The sequence below is a fragment of the Loxodonta africana genome, chromosome 4 (genome assembly GCF_030014295.1).
Source record: "Loxodonta africana isolate mLoxAfr1 chromosome 4, mLoxAfr1.hap2, whole genome shotgun sequence".
Lineage (NCBI taxonomy): Eukaryota > Metazoa > Chordata > Mammalia > Proboscidea > Elephantidae > Loxodonta > Loxodonta africana.
Window position 1 is genome coordinate 98,805,438 of NC_087345.1, and position 20,234 is coordinate 98,825,671.

Genomic DNA, 20,234 nt, shown 5'->3' on the forward strand with positions numbered 1-20,234 from the left:
ATATACATATAAATCTGTGTGTCACGCAAAGCTCACGAGGAAGTGTTAAGTGATTTTAGTAAGAATTATTTGCCTATGTGGGCTGCAGTAAAAACTGCCAAGCCTGGAAATAGTTTTAAATACAGGTACTTTCTCAGGCTTAACTGAAAGAGCATTACAACATTATTCCTAAATTAAAGTGGTATAAAAAAAAAAAAAAGAGCACCTATAATCTGATGACTCCAAGAATTTGTATTCGCTAAAGAGAAAAATAGAGAAATCCTGCAGAGTTTTAGCTACCCCTGGTGGCACAGTGTTTAAGAGGTAGGCTGCTAACCAAAACGTCAGCAGTTCGAATCTACCAGCCACTCCTTAGAAACCCTATAGGGCAGTTCTACTCTATCCTACAGGGTAGGTGTAAGTCAGAATCAACTCAACAGCAATGGTTTTGGTTTATGGTTGGAATCTACTTGATGGCAATGGATTTGGTTTTTTGTTTATAATCAGAATAGTATGAGAAATAACCTGGAATTAACCTCTTTCAGGGTTTTTTTCAAGCTGAATATTTACCTTTTTTTGGAATAAATATTTTTTAATTGTGTTTTAGACAACAAATACCAGGGAAAAGAATTAAGATGTTACCTGCCAAATACTTTTTCCTTGATCACAAGTAAAATTTTAAATTATCCCCCCCAAAATAACCATCCATCTGCAGAAGAAATCTGACAAAATTCCTTTGTTGTTAAGCTTGATGTTGTTTTGAAAAGTCAAATATGCAAAATGTTCCCTTTGGAGACTGGTAAGTTCCACTTGAGTACCATGCCAACAGGCTGGAAATAAACACCATACTGACAAACTTGAAAAGAAACAGCTCGCTAAAAATCATTGTTCTATTGACTGCAAGGGTGTTGTTTGGAATATCATTGAGGATATTGTTCTCTACATTTTAGAGGGTTCTTTTTATAAAAACTCACAGAAAAATTTTCTTCCTCGATAAGAGAAATCAGTAGTGCCTCTCTCAAATATACACTGTATAAAATGGCAACATTTCATCCTGTTGTACATAAGGTCACTTTGAGCAGAGCCGATTCGACGGTAACTAACAACAACAACATGCCAAGACTGGATTTTCTGTTTACTGTCTGCTAATATTTTATGGGATTGCTTTAAAGTCTTCCCACCATCGACATGAAAGATATCCAGAAGAACATAGGGAAGAAAATAGAATTAGCACCTTAAAAGAACTTATCTCACAGATTCTGTGGGTCAGGAATCTGAGCACAGTTGAGCTGGGCCCTCTGCCTCAGGATCTCTCACAGTGCTACCATGCAGCTGCTAAACAGGCTGTTTCCCAAAGCGGTAAGGCTGATGTTTGACTACAACAATACAATCATGGTATCAGCAGAGGTTACTGTAGTTTCAAGGATCAACTTGGGAAGGAACTGCTTCTAAGCTGCAGGCAGGCCACAGGTCCTTACTGACTAACGTCTGGAGACAGTTCCTCACCACGTGGACCTCTCCACAAGAACTCTACACAACATGGTAGCTTGCTTCCCCAAAAGGGAGAAAGGGAGAGACATAGGGTGGAAGGGAAAAGGGAGGAAAGGGAGATAGAGATCAAGAAAGGGCAAGCCAAGACAGGAACCATTTCCAAAGCCAACTCTTCAGGCAGGGATTGGACTGGACTATGGGATAGAAAATTATACTGATGAAGAGTGAGCTTCTTGGATCAAGTAGACACATGAGACTATGTGGGCAGCTCCTATCTTGAGGGGAGATAAGAGGGCAGAGGGGGTCAGACACTGGCTGAATGGATATGAAAATAGAGAGTGGAGGGAAGGAGGGTACTGTCTCATTACAGGGAGAGCAACTAGGTGTATATAGCAAGGTATATATAAATTTTTGTTTGACTGTCTTGATTTGTAAACTTTCACTTAAAACATAATAAAATTAAAACAAAAGGGGGGGGGCAAGCAAGACAGAAGCCAGAGTCTCTCAGAAGTAACATCCCATCACTTTTATCATATTCTATTCATTAGAAGGAGAGCCCTGGTAATGCAGTGGTAATGAGATTGGCTAACCCAAAGGTCGACGGTTTGAACCCACCAAGCTGCTCAGCTTCCACAGCGTTAGAAATCCTATGGGGCAGCTCTACTCTGTCCTGTAAGTTCACTATGAGTCAGAATCAACTTGATGGCAAAAGGGTTTTTTTGTTTGTTTGTTTGTTTTTAAATTCATTAGCAGAGAGCTACTATGTCCACACTACACTCAAGGGGAGAGGATCACATAAGGGCATAAGTAGCAGGAGATGGGGATCACTGGGGACCGTCTCAGAAGATGCCAACCACACATAGTTAGTCGTTTTCTCACACTACTGATTCTTCTGTACTGTTAGAATCTGAAGTGAGAATACTGGGGCTTGGTAGATTTGCCCTAAGCAAAATGGAACGGATTGTGATCTTCTTATAGTAATGGTCACAGAAAGCAGAATCAGATTGGTCAGTGAGCCCTTCAGTCTCTAATCTTGACAATTCTTGGGTCTTCCCTGAGGCTCGCTAATGCTCACTAAGGCCTTCTTTGAGGCTTATGATGAATATGGGTTCCTATGACTTTATTGTCTAGCCACACATTTATATTACATATTCAACCTGGTACAGGTTATTCCTGGAAAAGAGCAATGAGACCTTTTACCTTAAAATAATTTCATGGCCCCTATTAGAAATTGAACTTGGCTGCAAATTAGTTCCAATTGCCCATGAATACTCAGTGAGCATCAGAGCCAAGATTTCCATCTACAGCATCTCCCCAGATGGTCTTCTTTCCCCGTTACACTTTCTATTCTCTGCTCTTGATTACATGGGATGGCCACGTGTTCCAATGTTCCCTGGCCTTCAAGTTTATGCCTTTGATCCTGTGCTATTATTAACAGCACTCCCTTTCATTTCCAAAGGTATCTTGGTTTGGATAGTAAATTACAAAGTCATCCTATTTTTAGGTAATGGTGTGTGTCCTTTTCTTTATTTCTTTCTGTTTTTTATTGGGGTTTGTTTTGGGAGTTAGAGACGGGAGTTAGAGAGTGAGAATGGGGGGAGCATCTCCTATTCTCTTCTATTTCTAGTTGAAAAGGTTCAGAGAATGAGAAAATATCCAAAAAAAGTGGTCATTGCTGACTCTTCCTAATCTCTCAGTTCTTCAAGCAGTGGTATGTATACATTCCACATACACTTAATAAAAATGAACATAGGCTCAGTCCATAAAGCAGAATTCAAACTGATACATTTGGCAAGGATAAAAATACACCTAAGCATAATATTAGAAATGAAGTAAAACAAATCTGCAAAAAAACTTGGCAATTATGTTTTGACTCTCTGTTTACCCTGATGGGAACATGAGAACTTCCTGAATAACTGCAGGAGCACAAAGAGCAAGCCACACAGGAAGCTGCTCCAATCTAAGTCATTTCACACATGTCACAGTTTCCCAGTCCAGTGCTTTTTCTGAGGTGTGATGGAAGAGATAACGTAGACATGCAATCACGGGATTTACTATCGACCCTGGCATCAACCAAAGTGAGGGAAGAAACATTGGTATTTGCAGTGCCATGCCCAGAGATTTCAAGCTCTGGCTCAATGCAATTTTTTTCTTTTTAACTCAAATTCTTCCCCTCATGATATCATCCTTTGCCTTTAACCAACTACTCCTCCAACTTTCCCAGAAGTGGGAGTTTACTTGATCATATGTTTCTCTGTCTCCAATTATTACTTTACTCACATTTTAATATTATTAGGAGCCCTGGAGGCACAGTGGTTAACTGTTTAGCTGCTAACCAAAAGGTCGGCAGTTCGAATCCACCAGCCACTCCATGGAAACCTTATGGGGCATTTCTACTCTGTCCTATACAGTCACTATGAGTTGGAATCAACTAGATACCAATGGGTTAGCATGGGTTGGAGCCTGTTGCCAAGACAACCAGGAGGGATACATAAATTCAGTTGAATCCTCTACTCTAATTCATCAGATTCTAACTATGTTTTTGACTAATATCAATCTTGTAGACATAAGAAGGCAAAACCTTTCTTAAATTCTCTCACTTCTGCATGTTTATTCTATATCTTAAGGTCCTGCTGACCTGTATCACTTCTCCTGAATTAACTAACTTAACATTTATTTCTACTAACCAAAGATGATGATATTCGAAGTATTTAATACAGGTGGCATAGTGCTTAAAAGCTACATCTGCTAACCAAAAGGTCGGTAGTTCGAATCCACCAGGTGCTCCTTGGAAACTCTATGGGGCAGTTCTACTCTGTCCTATAGGGTCACTATGAGTCGGAATTGACTCGATGGCAATGGCTTTTTTTTTTTGTTTTGATGGCACAGTTAGTACTATATCTGTTTATATGCAAATCAGAACATATACTAGCAATATACAATCAGGAATGGAACCAGGGTATATTATCCAACAACAAGCTCAGTGTTCAACTAACCTTGGTATATTTCCTTCTACCAATCAAATAGATTTCTCCTCTGATCAATTCTTGAAAACTTAACATTCTGATTGGGCATCTGATATTACCATCATATATAATTGAATAAGAATTAGATTTTGATGTGAAATTCATCCACGCCTTTTGTGTCAAACCATAGATACAATTTTTTTTTTTAATCATTCTATTTATCCCCTTCATAAGAAAGACACTGTGTGTAAGTAAGAGGAGGAGGGTATCAGAAAGTATATAATCGCTTCCTGGTTGAGTTAGGAGTGATGTGGGAATCATTAGTGCTGTTCCTGAAATGTTTCCAGCTCTCCTCCTTCCAAAAAAAAAAAAAACAAGGCACATAGTATAATTGTACTTTACAGCCCTCTTAAATATGGGTGGGGCCAATTACTTAGTTCTAATTAAAGAGTTGTGAGCAAAAGTGACATATGTCCCTTCCAGGTAGAATGTTTAATTGCTGCTTTGACACGCCTCCCCTCCCCAGAACAACAAGTAACATTCCACATTACAGCTGCTGTTTCAGTCTTGATCCCAGCCTGAGAACGGCATAAGCGGAGCCTTCCAGCTGATTTACAGTGCAAACATAGTGTGAGCAAAAAATGAACTTTGTTGTTTTAAACCACTGAAATTTTGGCTTTGTTTGTTTTTGTGGCATAATCTAGCCTATCCTGACTAATACATCTTAGTTTTATAATCTTCTTATCATGGGCACCTCTGGTTTAGTATCCTAATTCTGAGACATCTACTTCAACGGCTCTTAACATGGAGACTATAGACTCCCTTCTACTGTACACAAAATTTTAGGGAGGTGAGAAAACAGGGGCCCTGGTGTTCATTAAATTCTCCAAAATTCCTGATCTTAGCTCCACCTTGTTGCTGATTTCTAAGTATTCCAAGGGTTAGTCTATAACCATGATAAGTAATCTTTTGCACCACCCCTGCCTCGGATCTCTAGTCCTTGATCTGTGACAAGTAATCTTTTGTGCCACCCCTGCCTCGGATCTCTAGTCCTTAATCCATACCTTGTCTTTGTAACCCTCATCCACCCACTGTCTCACTATGGCAAACTGTGTCCCTGATCTGCTTCCTAAACCAGCTCTGCAGTTGTTTTATCTCAAGAAGATTATCTGCCTTTAAACTGCCCGAAGTAGATACTGAGAAAATGTTTTGTAATCAGTGAGGCTGATCTCAGAGAGATCAACAGTGTCAATTTCTCTGTTTCTGTCGGAGGCTTTGTTCCTGAGAAATATAAGGATAAATAGCTATTGAGAGCTTTAATTAAGAATCCCTCCAACGCCTGAAGGGTCTAAACAATAAGTAAATTCTCTAGAAGCAAGCCACAAAATAGGTATGCAGATCTAGCTTCTTTATTTGTGTAGGTCATTGAATTTTCATAGGCTTACCCTAAGGTGACCCCCTTTAGACTATGTAGTAAAGCAATAATCATGGGGCAGTTCTACTCTGTCCTGTAGGGTTGCTGCGAGTCAGAGAATCAAGTCGACAGCAATGGGTTAATTTACTTTTTATTGATGGAAACTAAAATAAGGAACAGTTCATGTACATCTATAAAGATGTATTATGATAAAATTTCAGCCTGGTGCCTTGTATTTCATGTACTAATTTCACTTGATAAGCCAAGCGTATTTAAGATTATATATTATGGCAGGGGAAATTAATATTTATTGAAGACCTATTGGTGTCAGGCATTCACCTGGGCTTTTTTGCATGAAATTAATAATAATGATTATAATTGAATGATAATAATTTAATAATAATGTTTCCATAAATTTTATTAATCCGTTATAATTATTATTATTATAGCAACTCTTCATAGAGAGCTACAGTACTTGAAGGAGCCTCTCTTGGGTGGTGCAAATGGTTAAGCACTCGGCTACCAATGAAAAGTTTAAAGGTTCAAGTCCACCCAGAGGAACCTTGAAAGAAAGGCCTGACAATCTACTTATGAAAAGCAACAGCAATTGAAAACCCTGTGGAGCACAGTTTCACACTGAAACACATGGGTGAGTGGAATTGACTTGATGGCAACTGACTGGTTGAAGTACTTGAGAAACTAAAAAATACATATTCTGTTTTTGTTATTATAATAGCAACTAACACGTATGTGGAACTCATTATGTGGTGTGCATGATACCAATTGCTTTGCATATATTATCTGCTTTGATAGTCACAAAAACCCTAAGAGACAAGTATTAATATTCCCATTTTACACAGGAGAAAACTGAGGCTCAAATAGTGAAATGTTATCCAGGGTCACATAGCCAAAGGGTGTCAGGGATGAAAGCTGTTTTTACTATACCACGGTGCCTCCTGCAGAAAACAAAGCTAAAGGCAACCAAGACTTTTAATGACCTGAAATTTAGTTTGATGCTCTACCTTAAAAAAGCATCATTAATAATAATGATGATGATATAAATAATTAGTAACACAGTGCCTCTCTTTTCCTATGTACAAAGCACATGTATTTTTTTCTTTTGACCCTACAATAACCCCATAAAGTAGGCAGGGCAGGGATTGTTCATCCCGTTTTCTTTCAAAACCAAATGGGAAAATTTTTTGACCTTTCCAACTTATTTTCGCCAACACGTGAGTAGCTCAGACGGGACTAAAATCCAGCTCTTCTGATTCCTGGGTCAGAACGGCTCCCCTATAACAAGCTGATGAACTATTTAATGACAGAGTCAAGGTAAGCAGCTATGAACAATGATCATAGAACACCTTCTAAGCGTGTCAAATCAATGTCGACTCTGGAAAGATAACAATGCCCTCCCACAGAGCAATAAGGATGCAACATTGATTTTTTATTATTAATGTTTTAAAACTTCATCAGTTCAGACAGACTGTGAGCTTGGGATGACTTGGGTATGCCGTGCTCTTTTACCTTGTACTACCAAAACCAAATAATCCGAAACCAATAGTATTAAAAGCAGCACATTGTGCTCTATTGTTGCCTCTAGCTAAATATGTTTTATTAATTCCTCTTTCCCTCACTTTCCTGCCTTCCTTCATCCCTCTTTTTAACACTGGTGGCCCCCTGTTAACCAGGCTCAGCCTTTCATTCCCAGCTTTTTTTCTCCCCAGCCCATTTTCAGCAACCAGCTCTGCCCCTTACTCCCATCCTTAGTAATTAATTGTGCTTTTATTGTGAATTAATCATACAAGCAAGTCAATGTTTAGCCTAATTAAGAGTGAAGCCAACAAATTATCTAAGTACCACTTCAGCAGAATTTGCATTCAATCTTGTATTTGCAGCCAATCAACATTTTCTGCTATTGACTCAAGTAATTCTAGGCATCACTAAAATTTACAACTAATCTCTCACCACCCCAGACCCTGGACTCTGCCTCACGGCTCTGTCCTTTACCCATCCCTAAATGCAGTGTTTCATTACATCCAGTGCCAGTTGCCACTGAGTCCATCCCAACTCCTCCACTACGCCATGTGTGTCAGGGTAGACCTGTGCTCCATAAGGTTTTCAATGGCTGATTTTTGGAAGCAGATCACCAGGCCTTTCTTCTGAGGCACCTCTGGGTGGACTCAAACCTCCAACATTTTGGTTCACAGCCAAGTACATTAACCATTTGTGCCACCCAAAGACTCCGTTTTATTATATAACTTCAAAAATAATCGTGTATTAACTTTTCCATTCACTACAATTCAAAGTAACTTCTTTGTACTTTACTAATTTTGTCGGTTTAGGTCATACAAAAACTTACATAGTTTAAATTTGTTTTTGCCACTTCCCAAAATAAATTTACCAAACCAAAACCAAACCCAGTGCCGTCCAGTCGATTCCGACTCATACCGATCCTGTAGGACAGAGTAGAACTGCCCCATAGAGTTTCCAAGGAGCGCCTGGCAGATTCGAACTGCTGACCCTTTGGTTAGCAGCCGTAGCATTTAACCGCTACGCTACCAGGGTTTCCAGAATAAATTTAGCACCTTGAAAAAACAAAAAGCAAGCATACAATATAACATTTCTTCCTCAGAACCAAGCTATCAAGTAAACAATGGTAACAGGTCTGCCTGCATTCTTCTGAAGAACTGTGAGTGAAAATCAGAGCTCCTAACAGTACACACGGAAACCCTGGTGGCATAGTGGTTAAGAGCTACGGCTGCTAATCAAAAAGTCGGCTGTTCGAATCCACCAGGTGCTCCGGGAAACCCTATGGGGCAGTACTACTCTGTCCTATAGGGTCGCTATGAGTCAGAATTGACTCAAGGGCAACAGGTAACAGTATACAAATGTGGCAAGGCCCTACCTTCTAGATTAGTGGCAACTGGAAAGAGAATTGAGTAAGGAATCTGAAAACATCGTTAACAGTTTTAAAAATAGTAAAGAAAAAAGGAAAGGTCGGGGGAGCACTGCCTGTAGTGAAATTTCACCCTGAGTGTTTTCCATTAAAGGGTATGTCAGACTTGGGAAAAGTAACGTGTTGAAACCTATACCTCTAACACCAGAAATTGAAGCTACAAATCAGAGGGAGTTTTTTATGATACGATGTGTGGGCACAAGTACGGACTAGAGTATCAGTCATTCTTTGAAAAATGAGGATAAATGTAAGCAGAGATCAGATGGTAAGACCTAGGTCAGCTGTGCACATGAACTTTAAAAAAGCATTAGATCTTGCACAATTTCACCCAACCGTCCAAGTCTATGCTAGTCTTTCCCTCATTCACCTTTCCTGTTCACCCCTGCTTGCCTTTGCTGCCTCCTCTGTACGTTGAAACCGTGCATTCTGACGTTTAGAAAAATGTCCATTTCAAATATTCCCTCCTATCACCTCCCCACATCCAATCACCCTCTTCAGATCACACTTACCAAGAGTGTTCACCATACTCAATTGGCCAAATGAACTCTCAGTATATTTTTATTACCTCCCCACATCCAATCACCCTCTTCAGATCACACTTACTAAGAGTGTTCACCATAGGCAGTTGGCAACTCAAATGAACTCTCCGTATAATTTCTTACTAAAACTCTTGAGAGAAAACAGAAAAGAGGGACAGAGTATATTTGCATTTATACCCATCACCTAATTCTTACCTTGATTTTCTCAGGACCTGAATATGAATAACCCAAAAAAACCAAACATTTTGCTGCCGAGTCGATTCCGACTCAGAGCAGAACTGCCTCATAGAGTTTCCAAGGAGCGCCTGGTGGATTCAAACTGCTGACCTTTTGGTTAGCAGCTGTAGCACTTAACCACTATGCCACCAGGGTGTCCAGCTTGAATACGAATAGTAACACACTTATTTTCAAAGTCTCCTGCTTCACTTTGTCTTATTTCTTTGTTTCCCTTTCTGCTATACTTATTTATGTATTTATGTACCTCACTTTTATAAAAAATTTTGTCTGGAAAGGGTTTGTATAATATATATATTTACATATTCATCAAAACTTGCAAATAAAATTTTTTTTAAATAATATGATACTGTGTTTTTGGTGAAGGTTTACACAGCAGTTGAGGTTCCCATTCAACAATGTCTACACATTGTTCAGTGACATTTGTTACATTCTTCTCAATATGTGAACATTCTCAATATTTCCATTCTGGTTGTTCCATTTGAAAAAGGCTTTTTTGGAAAAGTCAGGAAAAATACTTCTCTTTGTGATTAACACTAGAAGAAAATCAGTTTCTTCATATTCTGCCCTAAAAAGTATGCACTCTGAAGGACTACAAAACACATCACTTATTCTAGTTCATGGAGGAAATTTTATCAATGAGTCAAATGTTTAATTTCCTGAGTGCTAAACACAATATTTATCCTTATAATATTGGAATAACTATATAAACATATAAACGTATATGTGTGCATATAAGTTTATATTAAAAAAAAAATACGTATTACTATTTAAACCTGTTTGGCAGTTTGTTGTACTGTGGTGGCTTGTGTATTGCTTTGACGCTAGAAGCTATGCTGCTGATATTTTAAATACCAGCAGGGTCACCCATGGTGGACAGGTTTCAATAGAGCTTCCAGACTAAGACAGACTAGGATGAAAGGCCCAGCAATCTACTTCAAAAAATTAGCCAGTGAAAACCCTATGTCCAATATACTCCTGAAAGATGAGCCCCCTAGGTTGGAAGGCATTCAAAATATGCAGTGGCCACAACAATGAACTCGAGCACACCAATGACCGTAAAGATGGCGCGGGACTGGGCAACATTTCTGTTGTACAAAAGGTCACCATGAGTTGAGAGGGCTTGAAGGCAGCTAACAACAAACTTGTTTTAGAACATGTTTTCACTTTACATTTTTAGTGGCAAAGCATATTACAAAATAAGTTTATTATATATTTCTATAGAGTTACTGTAGATTTCTTCAAAAAGTTAATTAACAACAAGGAAGAGAGTATCTCAACATCAAGCTTCAGAAATTCAGAAAGGAGAAAATTCTTTTCAAGGCAAAAACTTGTAGTAGTCAGGCAATCAGCACTGAAAACATGCCTTTTGCTGCCATCAAGTGGTTCTTTTTGGAATATTTTTATAAACACTGAGTTTGATGTGCTCACTTTGCTTTCCCACCATTTTCATTCCTTGTACATTATAAATGTATTATCCTTTGGAGAATGGGGACATTTTAAGTAACCATGCAGGTCTTTACTAAAGTAGGGCTTTATATTATGGATGCTATAAAAGTTGCATTACTAACAATTTCTTCAGAAAGACAACTTCAAAAAAGTGTTTGAAGTGTCCAAAGACTAAAAAGACTTCTTAGCCCTATATGACTAGCTCAGTTCCTCATTAGTAAAGACCTCAACCTGGTCTTTGGTACACATCTCTCTTCATTCCTGCCAAACAGAGAATTTCTAAATAGATCAATTTTAAGATACCCAGTTGAACACAGGAGCCCTGGTAGTACAGTGGTTAAGAGTTTGGCTGCTAACCAAAAGGTCAGTAGTTTGAATCTACCAGCTGCTCCTGGGGAACCACATGGGGGAGTTCTACTCTGTCCTATAGGGTCACTATGAGTTGGAATCTACTCAATGGAAACAGGTTTGATTTCTGTTTTTAGTTGAACACAGAAGGAATCAAAAAAATATTTTGGGATGGGGTGTCATGTTTTAACCATTTTGAATCAAGTCAAATCCCAACACTGTGCTTGAACAGATAGTAGAATGAAAAGAAAAAGGATAATTGCTCTTTAAAAATAAAACACTGTGACCGTGGCCTCTTCATATTCTGAGAAGGCAGCAGCATTCATTTCATGGTATTGGCTCTTTTGGTATTGATATAAGTGCTCGTAATATCGTATATTATATTGGAAAATGCATTGATAAGTTTTTGGTTATGAAAGGAAAGGCATCAGATAAGTTAAAGTGGAAAAGAAGTGAGACAAAAGCAGACTATATTATAAAACAGAGGAATTCCGGAGGTTACCAGGAGCTCCAGAGAGAAGTAGGAACCGGCAACTGTGAGAAGAGAACGTGAACAGTCTTGGGCAAGAGGATTTGAACAGTCGCCGGTAAATGGTGGCAGGTCCAGCATTAAAGGGAAAAGTCTTATAGAAGGGATGAAGGAGGAACTTTAAGAACATTGATGTTGCATAATAAAATTCCCACGTTCACCAAACTTTCATAAAAATCTACAACCCCCAGAGATCTTGTGTGGATGGTTCTTTAGGGAGTAGAGTGGGTGGGAATTCATTAGCACATGGGGTAAAGTGCTTCAAAGAAAGGAGAGCAGTAACAGAGGAAAGATGTTGAGAGGGAATCAAGAACTGAACCAGCAGGGGAAATTTGGAAAAGAGTTAGAAGAAAATCAATACTCACCCTCACCAGGAGCCTTCAGAAATATTGGTGAAGGAGACATAATTCCCACAGTTGCATGGATGGAATCAAGTCATTTTGGGGGTATTGTGGAAAAAAGGATGACCTTATATATGCCAGCAAAATCTCACTGTACTGGGTCCTCATTGTTATTTAAATATGGTGAGGAATCTCAAACGTCACACAAAATCATACCCCCCTGAACTGCACATCCACTTCCAGCTGCCATTCACAAACATATTGCTTAAAAAAAGCACCTCCATACGTATCTATAGTCTATTTTCTCACTTCCCATGCTCTCTTTAAACCTCTGTCATCCAGCTGCTACCCACCCCATCTAAGAAGAAAGAATGAAATCCAGGGAGTCTGTGTAGAAACATTAGTGTTCATTAGTTACTTTTCTAAATTTTTGAGTAGACATTTAATTCATTAACTATTAGAATTTCTTTTTTTTAAATAATCATTTATGACTATACATTTCCCTTTAAATACCACTTTAGTTATATCCCACAAGCTTTGATGCGTATTTTTTCATTATTTCTCGGTTCTATGATTCTGAATGCCAAGAACATATGAAATACATCTCTTATTGAGTTCTAGCTTAATTGCACTGTGGTCAGAGAATGCAGTCTATAAGATATCAGTTGTCTGGTTAACACTTAATTTGGTGCGTAGCGATTGATCAATTCATGTACACTTGTTTCAATTTCTAAGCAACCTTTTTTCTTTGAGTACTTTCAAAATCTCCTCTTTGTCTTTGTTGTTCTGAGTTTTACTATGACGTTTATGAATACAGTTTTATTCATCCTGCTTAGGGATATTATGATTCTTAAAGCTGAAGATTTGTGTCTTTCATCAATTCCATAAAATATCAGACATTATCCCTACAAATATATGAATACTGCATGTTCCACATCCTCTTTTTTCCCTCATTCCAGCATACCTATGAGGCATATATTGGACTTTTCATTGTCTCTTCCATGTTTCTTACGCACTCTTTAATATTTTCAGTTACTTTATCTCTCTGTGTTATATTTTGGTCATTTACGAAATCCAGTCTTCAAGCATGTTAATTTTCTCTTCAATTATATTTAATCTGCTTTTGAGCCATCTATCAAATGCGAGGATGGCGCAGGACCAGGAAGCATTTTGTTCTGTTGTGTACAGGGTTGCTATGAGTCAGAACTGACTCGACAGCACCTAACAACAACTTCCAATTTTTATTTTAATGTCTATGTTTTTAAATCAACTTTACTCAGATATTATTTACATATAATCAAATGAACCTCTTCTAAGTGTACAGTTGGATATGTTTTGACATATATATTCTTTTAATGACCACCTGAACAAAACAGAGAACATTCCCATCATTCAAAAAATTTTTCTCGTGACACATCATCATCAATCTCCCTCTCCTCACCTTACGCCCCAGGTCGGTTTTGCCCTTATGAAAATTTCCTATGTCCAGAGATGTTTTGGGGGCTCTAAAGACCAATGCAAATTTTTTTTATTAAAACCACACCACCTCGTACCAGGAGATTAATGTTGTTTTCATGCCTGCTATACACAACATCCATTCTGTAGCCCATGGATCAAGGAGTAATCTCAATTTTCAAGTCTTATTATTTAAGAAATACATTTTGTAAGGCTGTAGCTACCATAGATAGTGATTCCTCTGATGGATCTGGGCAAAGTAAACTAAAAACCTTCTGAAAAGGATTCACCATTCTAGATTCATGTGAGGAGGTCGAAAGAATCAACATTAACAGGAATTTGGAAAAAGTTGATTCCGACCCTCATGGATGACTTTGAGGGGTTAAACACTTCAGTGGAGGAAATAACTGCAGATGTGGTGGAAATAGCCAGAGAACTAGAATTAGAACTGGGGCCTAAAGATACAACTGAATTGCTGCAATCTCATGATAAAACTTAAATGGATGAGGAGTTGCTTCTTATGGATGAGCAAGGAAAGGGGTTTCTTGAGATGGAATCCACTCCTAGTGAAGATGCTTGTGAACATTGTTGACATGACAACAAAGGATTTAGAATATTATATAAACTTAGTGATAAGGCAGTGGCAGCATTTGAGAGGATTCACTCCAATTTTGAAAGAAGTTCTACTGTGGGTAAAATGCTATCAAACAGCATCACATGCCACAGAGAAATCTTTTGTGAAAGGAAGAGTGAATCAATGCAGCAAATTTCATTGTTATCTTATTTTAAGAAATTGCCACAGCCACGCCAACCTTCAGCAACCACCACCCTGATCAGTCAGCAGCCATCAACATCGAGGCAAGACCCTCCACCAGCAAAATGATTCTGACTTGCTGAAGGCTCAGATGATGGTTAGCACTTCTTGCAATACAGTATTTTTAATTAAGGTATGTACAATATTTTTTTAGACATAATGCTATTGCACACTTAATAGACTACAGCAGAGTGTAAACATAACTTTTATATACACTGGGAAACCAAAAAATTATGATATTCACTTTATGGCAGTGGTCTGGAATGAAACCTGCAATATCTCTGAGGTATGCCTTAGTATTTAATGTATTTTTTTCTAGCAACGGCCGAAAAAGAGTAATTTTTAGATGGGACCTTTCTCTTTCTTGTGCCAGGACTGAAAGTGCACAATACCTCCCAGAGGGACCTTCAGTTATGTTGGGTAACTCTCCCTTTACTCCCCCGTTGCAAAATTCCAGGCAATGCTCTAAGTCTGAGGCATACCCTGACAAGCCACGGGTTAGAATCTGTAACTACGTCTTTTAAAAACAGACCCAATATTAACAGGTTTACTCTAGCCCAAGAAACAATTGCAGACAAAGCATTTTAACAGCTTCCTAAAGCCTGAATATTTGACTTAAAATAAAATTCTTGAGCTTATCACTTGTAAATACAGACTAAAGTATAAGCCTTGTGCAATACCTATTTTCCCTGTACTATTCATCTCCTTTAAAGGTAGAGGAAAATCAGAAAATTTTAATTGAGCTGTCCCTCCCAGCATTGAACACTGGTAGCCAAAATCTATATGTAACAATTGCCCATTACAGAACTAGACAACAATCTTGCCTAGTGTATATTTAGAAGAAAAGGATATTGCCTAGCTTTCAGAAATGTTGGAAATGATAGATCGAAACCTTTCTCAGTAACTACTTCAGTGCACAGCAAATATCTAACGTGGTTTATTAGTCTCTAATCCAGTTCTTAATGCTGTAGGTCAAACCAATGTCCCTATATCCTGCCCTTAGAACTTATTGAGAGCAAACCAAGAGGAAATTATACTGAAAGACCAAGTCTTGTGTTTCATTATATAATGAAAGAACTAGAGAAAGTTAAAAACAAATACTACTTGCCAGCACTTCTTCATGCCATGGTAATTTGATTAGTGATTTGATAAGTATAGATCACAACCCTGGATTTAATACAGGGTGGCCCACTTTCAAAATGACCCATTTATAACAAAGGTGTCTCTGTTGGGAATCTCAAGACAGAGAGAGAGAAAAAAAGTCACCTGTATCAAATACTTTATTTAGCCAGGCATTGTACAGCAATGGAGTTACAAGCTGGAGACCTTCATCTTAAGCCTTGCCCTTCCATGTGAATATAAGCAAGTCATTAAGATTTCCTGGTTTTCATGCTCTCTGTCATTATAATGAAATTAGTAGCTACCCTCAAACTACCCCACAGAGAAGTCCTAAAGAATAAAAAACACAATATAAATACTGTAATATGCTATCAGCTTCTCCGGGAGAAAAAAGACTCTAAAAGTCTTAAGAAAAATGCACAGATTTAGGCCTATTTGGGAAAGAATATTTAAAAAGGGGATTTAGACCAGTACAAATTATAAAATTCTCCTTGAATTCTTATGAGTTGCAAACATCGCACTCACCACGGTAGAAAGGGGAAAGATAACCTACCCCATGTTGCCATCCATTAACAGAACCGTGTTGTATATGTGAGAAAATATGAAGAGAAAAAGAACTGTGCTGAAGAACATTGTCATCCACGACCCATGATCCTCTCGAAACATTTTTAGCCGGAGTAGCTGACCTGAAATATAAATATTATTAGGGATCAGTTTAAATTGTAACTCAAATTCATACATCTCTTTGTTTCAGTGAATCTCTATTATCTCACTATATTCTGATGCCTTTGCCATAGGACTGCCTTATGGGTGAAACTACTATGTAATGTTCTTTTTATCCTTTTGTAAATAAATGCTCACGGATGAAGTCCAAGACAATCCTCATACCACATTTCATCCTACAGCAAGTAGTCCTAAAGTGAGAATCGAATGCACAAAGGCCACTCATTATGCTGGCAGGAAAACAAGATGAATGACAGCACTACTGCCTGCTGTTTTTTATTTCATAAATATGTTTTTGGTTCATACTAACCCTACTTAAGGGTTACAGTAAAGAAGTCACATAAATTCTATTTGATTCCCTTTTTGCTTCCATATATCCATTTCTAATACTGGCCAGAAGATAAAACCAAGGCAGACCTCACTTATAAGAAAATTCAATTGTTTAAGGAACATGAAAAATTGAAATGGAAAAATAGCCTCTGTCATAAGAGACAGATGGTCGAGCCTCCCTCTCAGATAAAATAGTCTGATCCCACGTAGATGCATGTGCATAAGAGTACGGGTGTGGGGGGTGTGTATGTATATTACGAAGCTCTGGGTGGTTTCTGGCAAAGTGTACCTTCTACTGTGATGCCTAAAATTCCATTTACAAAGATAAATGCTAAAGTTAAAATGTTTAAAATGCAAATCTTTCAAGGAAAAAAACATATTAAAATGAATGCTGAATGCTAAAGTAAAAATTACTAATATTAGAATCAGTCTAGAGAAAATGTTTTGATTTATGGTACAAAGAAAAATGAGGGCACTAAAACCCTAAGAAATAACGAAGGTGAAAAACTATGAGAGAAAGAAAAAAGTGAACATAGGTCATCCTGGTTTCTTCCAAGACAAACTTTGTCTGACATACTTAGCTCCATTCCTGAGAAAGTATATCGAAATGATAAGAGAGGTGATACACTTACAGAAAGCACCCTGGGTGGCACAAACCTTAAGTGCTCAACTACCAGCTGAGAGGATGGCAGTTCAAACCCACCCAGAGGCATCTGGGAAGTAAGGCCTAGTGATCTGCTTCTGAAAGGTTACAGCCTTGAACACCCTATGGATCAGTTCTATTGTGCACACATGGGGGCTACATGAGTCAGAACTGACTCAGTGGCAACTAACAGCAACATCAAACTTTTAGGAACTACAATTAAAATAGGCTAGGTATGAAACCTTACAATAGGATTTCTCACCAGAGAAAATAATCCTTTTTTTCTTCAATGATATACCAAAGTTATGAAAAAATATATATATTTCAATCCAGAAATTATCTCCCCAGGGAGAGACAGTATCTCTCATGTAACTTATTGAGCATACACACACACACCCGTTGCTCTCGAGTTGATTCCGACTCATAGTGACCCTATAGAATAGAGCAGAACCCTATAGGGTTTCCAAGGAGTAGCTGGTGGATTCGAACTGCCAACCTTTCAGTTAGCAGCCAAGCTCTGAACTACTATGTCACCAGGGCTCCTACTGAGCACAGGAAGGAATAATCTTTTAAGATCTAACTACTAAACCTTTCTTTATACCTCACTTTTATTAAAATAGCACTTTAGATCCCATCTGGAAATCAGGCTAATAGAAACGTTACTCTAACTAAAACTTTGGATAGAGCAAAAAAGAGGGATTTGGTTACACCATCTGGTTTCTTACCCTCCACAAGAGAAGCAAAGGGCAAACCTGAAAATCAGGGGGAACGAATAACTGAGATAAGAATGTAGAAAACTCCCCACCAAAGCAAATAATACTAGCACTGCAAATTACAAGCCTACAGAACTTATTAATTAAATCAATGATTATGGAAAGCCAGAAATTGGCAAGCCACCACACCACACACTGACTGGAATATTATAAATAGATATTAAGGTCTTACTTGGAAGTGAAAAGCACGTGCCATAAATATCTTAAAGCACACTGCAAAGAATGTTATTCATTCATTGAACAGATATTAAATGTGTGCTTAGTACATGCCCGACAGAGTTGTAGGTGCTAGAGACACAGCTGTGAGCAAGGGTGCTTGAAGTCAGTCATCGTTTGGGTATTTAACGGAAACATGACCTTATTGTAGATTCACAGGGTCTCTTTGTTTAGGATTCCTTTTGCTGCACATTCTTTCAGGCTTAAACCAAGATCCATTTATTTAACTCAGTAGCTTATATGAAGAGCTGCAAAACCGGCAATTAGAGTTCCTTTAAGATTTAAATGTGGATTTCTTAACATATGCATGTGTCAAGAAACTAGGTAATGGATGTACTTTAAAAGTCAAATAATATTGCTGGTGATTTCAGAGTGCTCTGCAAAGAAAACATTGCGGGTTAACTCTACACTGGCTGAAAGAATACAAATTTAGTAAAAAGGGAAATGTGACAGTACCATTTACGCTGTCATTGCCAAGCTCATTGTCTGGCACTAATTTCAGCCATTAAAGTCATTACAACAAAATGGCAGGTTAACACTGCTTGAAATTCACTTGGAAAGCACAATAAAAGTGCTGCAATGTATTAAGGTCAGAATTGGTGTGACCCAAGTGTTGAGTTAAAACGCATTATAGAAATTTCCTGTGAGATACTAAAGGTTAACTCATTGAGTGACCATGCTAATGCTAGAAACTGTACACCGGTACTTGGCCATCCACTGACTGCTCTCATGAGTCACTCTTCCCAAGCAATCTAATCAAACCAAGAATTTCAGAGCTACCTGAGAATGTCACTGGAAAATTCATTGTCTTTATCCTATAAGGTGCCCGTACAGCTGGTTTGCCTGAGACAGTAGTGGTTCATAACTGTTGTTCCAGCATAATTATTAATAGTGCCCCCTTGCTTTCTTAAATATAGTAGTTTGAACAATAGACAATATGCCACCCTACCTTTAGGTCACAGAATTCAGAATTTTGTAACACTTCCCTTCAGAGAACATTTTGGGAACAACAAGGAAAACAGGGCTTAGAGATCAGTAAAAGTAAAAACGTCACTGAGGCATGCGCTTCTGATATGGTCACGTTGTCGTTCATAGCTGCTGTCGAGTCAATTCCAACTTACGGTGAGACTGCGTGCAGAATAGAACTTCTCCACCGGGTTTTCAAGGCTGTGACCTTTCAGAAGCAGATTGCCAGGCCTGACTTCCAAGATACTTCTGGGTGGGTTTGAAGTGCCAATCTTTCAGCTAGCAGTTGAGCACTTAACCACCCAGGGACTCCCTGACATGGTCATAAATGATGTTTATTTTAATCGTAGATAAAATAGTAAATCTGAGTGTATATTTATGTTATTAATAAAATTTGTCTTGGGTTATATAGACCATTGCCTTTGATAATGGTTAATTGGAAAATATATCTTAAAACAATCAGAAGCATTAAAGTGATACACAAGCCTGTATATGTGTTGGAGTGGGGTAGAAGGACAGAGATTGACTATTTCCAACATTGACTAAAGTCAACTGTAGTGGCTTAAAAGCTCAGAACATTTCTTGGAAAAAGAGCAGGTTTAACACCGCTTAGGTGACATAAAACTCTAACAAGATTAACAATCTAAAAGTTTAGTAAAATTATATGTTGAGTTCACATATGTTTTGGAAGATGGAAGTAGACAAGTATTGAGAGCAATGGAGAAACTTAGTCTCCTGACTTTTTTGCAGCTCTATACTTACTCACCTGCCAAAAAATAGTAAGGAACATTTCTCTTCTTCCTCATACCCAGGCCATTGTGTTCTGAGTTCTGGGTCTTTTCTTCAGAAGTGGTTCTCACAAAGAAGCCTTGTGAGGAAAATAACACTAAAGAACCTCAAAGCAGAATGGGCGCAAGTGCAAGTGTTTCCAGGTAAGAGATCCGTG

The 20,234-nt window shown here is 38.2% G+C and overlaps 1 protein-coding gene across 1 annotated transcript in view; it reads right to left on the reverse strand.

Annotated features, from left to right (window-relative positions):
• TMEM117 (transmembrane protein 117) overlaps positions 1–20,234 on the reverse strand; it is a 556,897-nt gene that overhangs the window by 456,014 nt on the left and 80,649 nt on the right. The window contains exon 3 of the mRNA XM_023555483.2: positions 16,191–16,323. Coding sequence (XP_023411251.2) covers positions 16,191–16,323 — 133 coding nt within the window. The remainder of the gene's footprint in view (positions 1–16,190; positions 16,324–20,234) is intronic.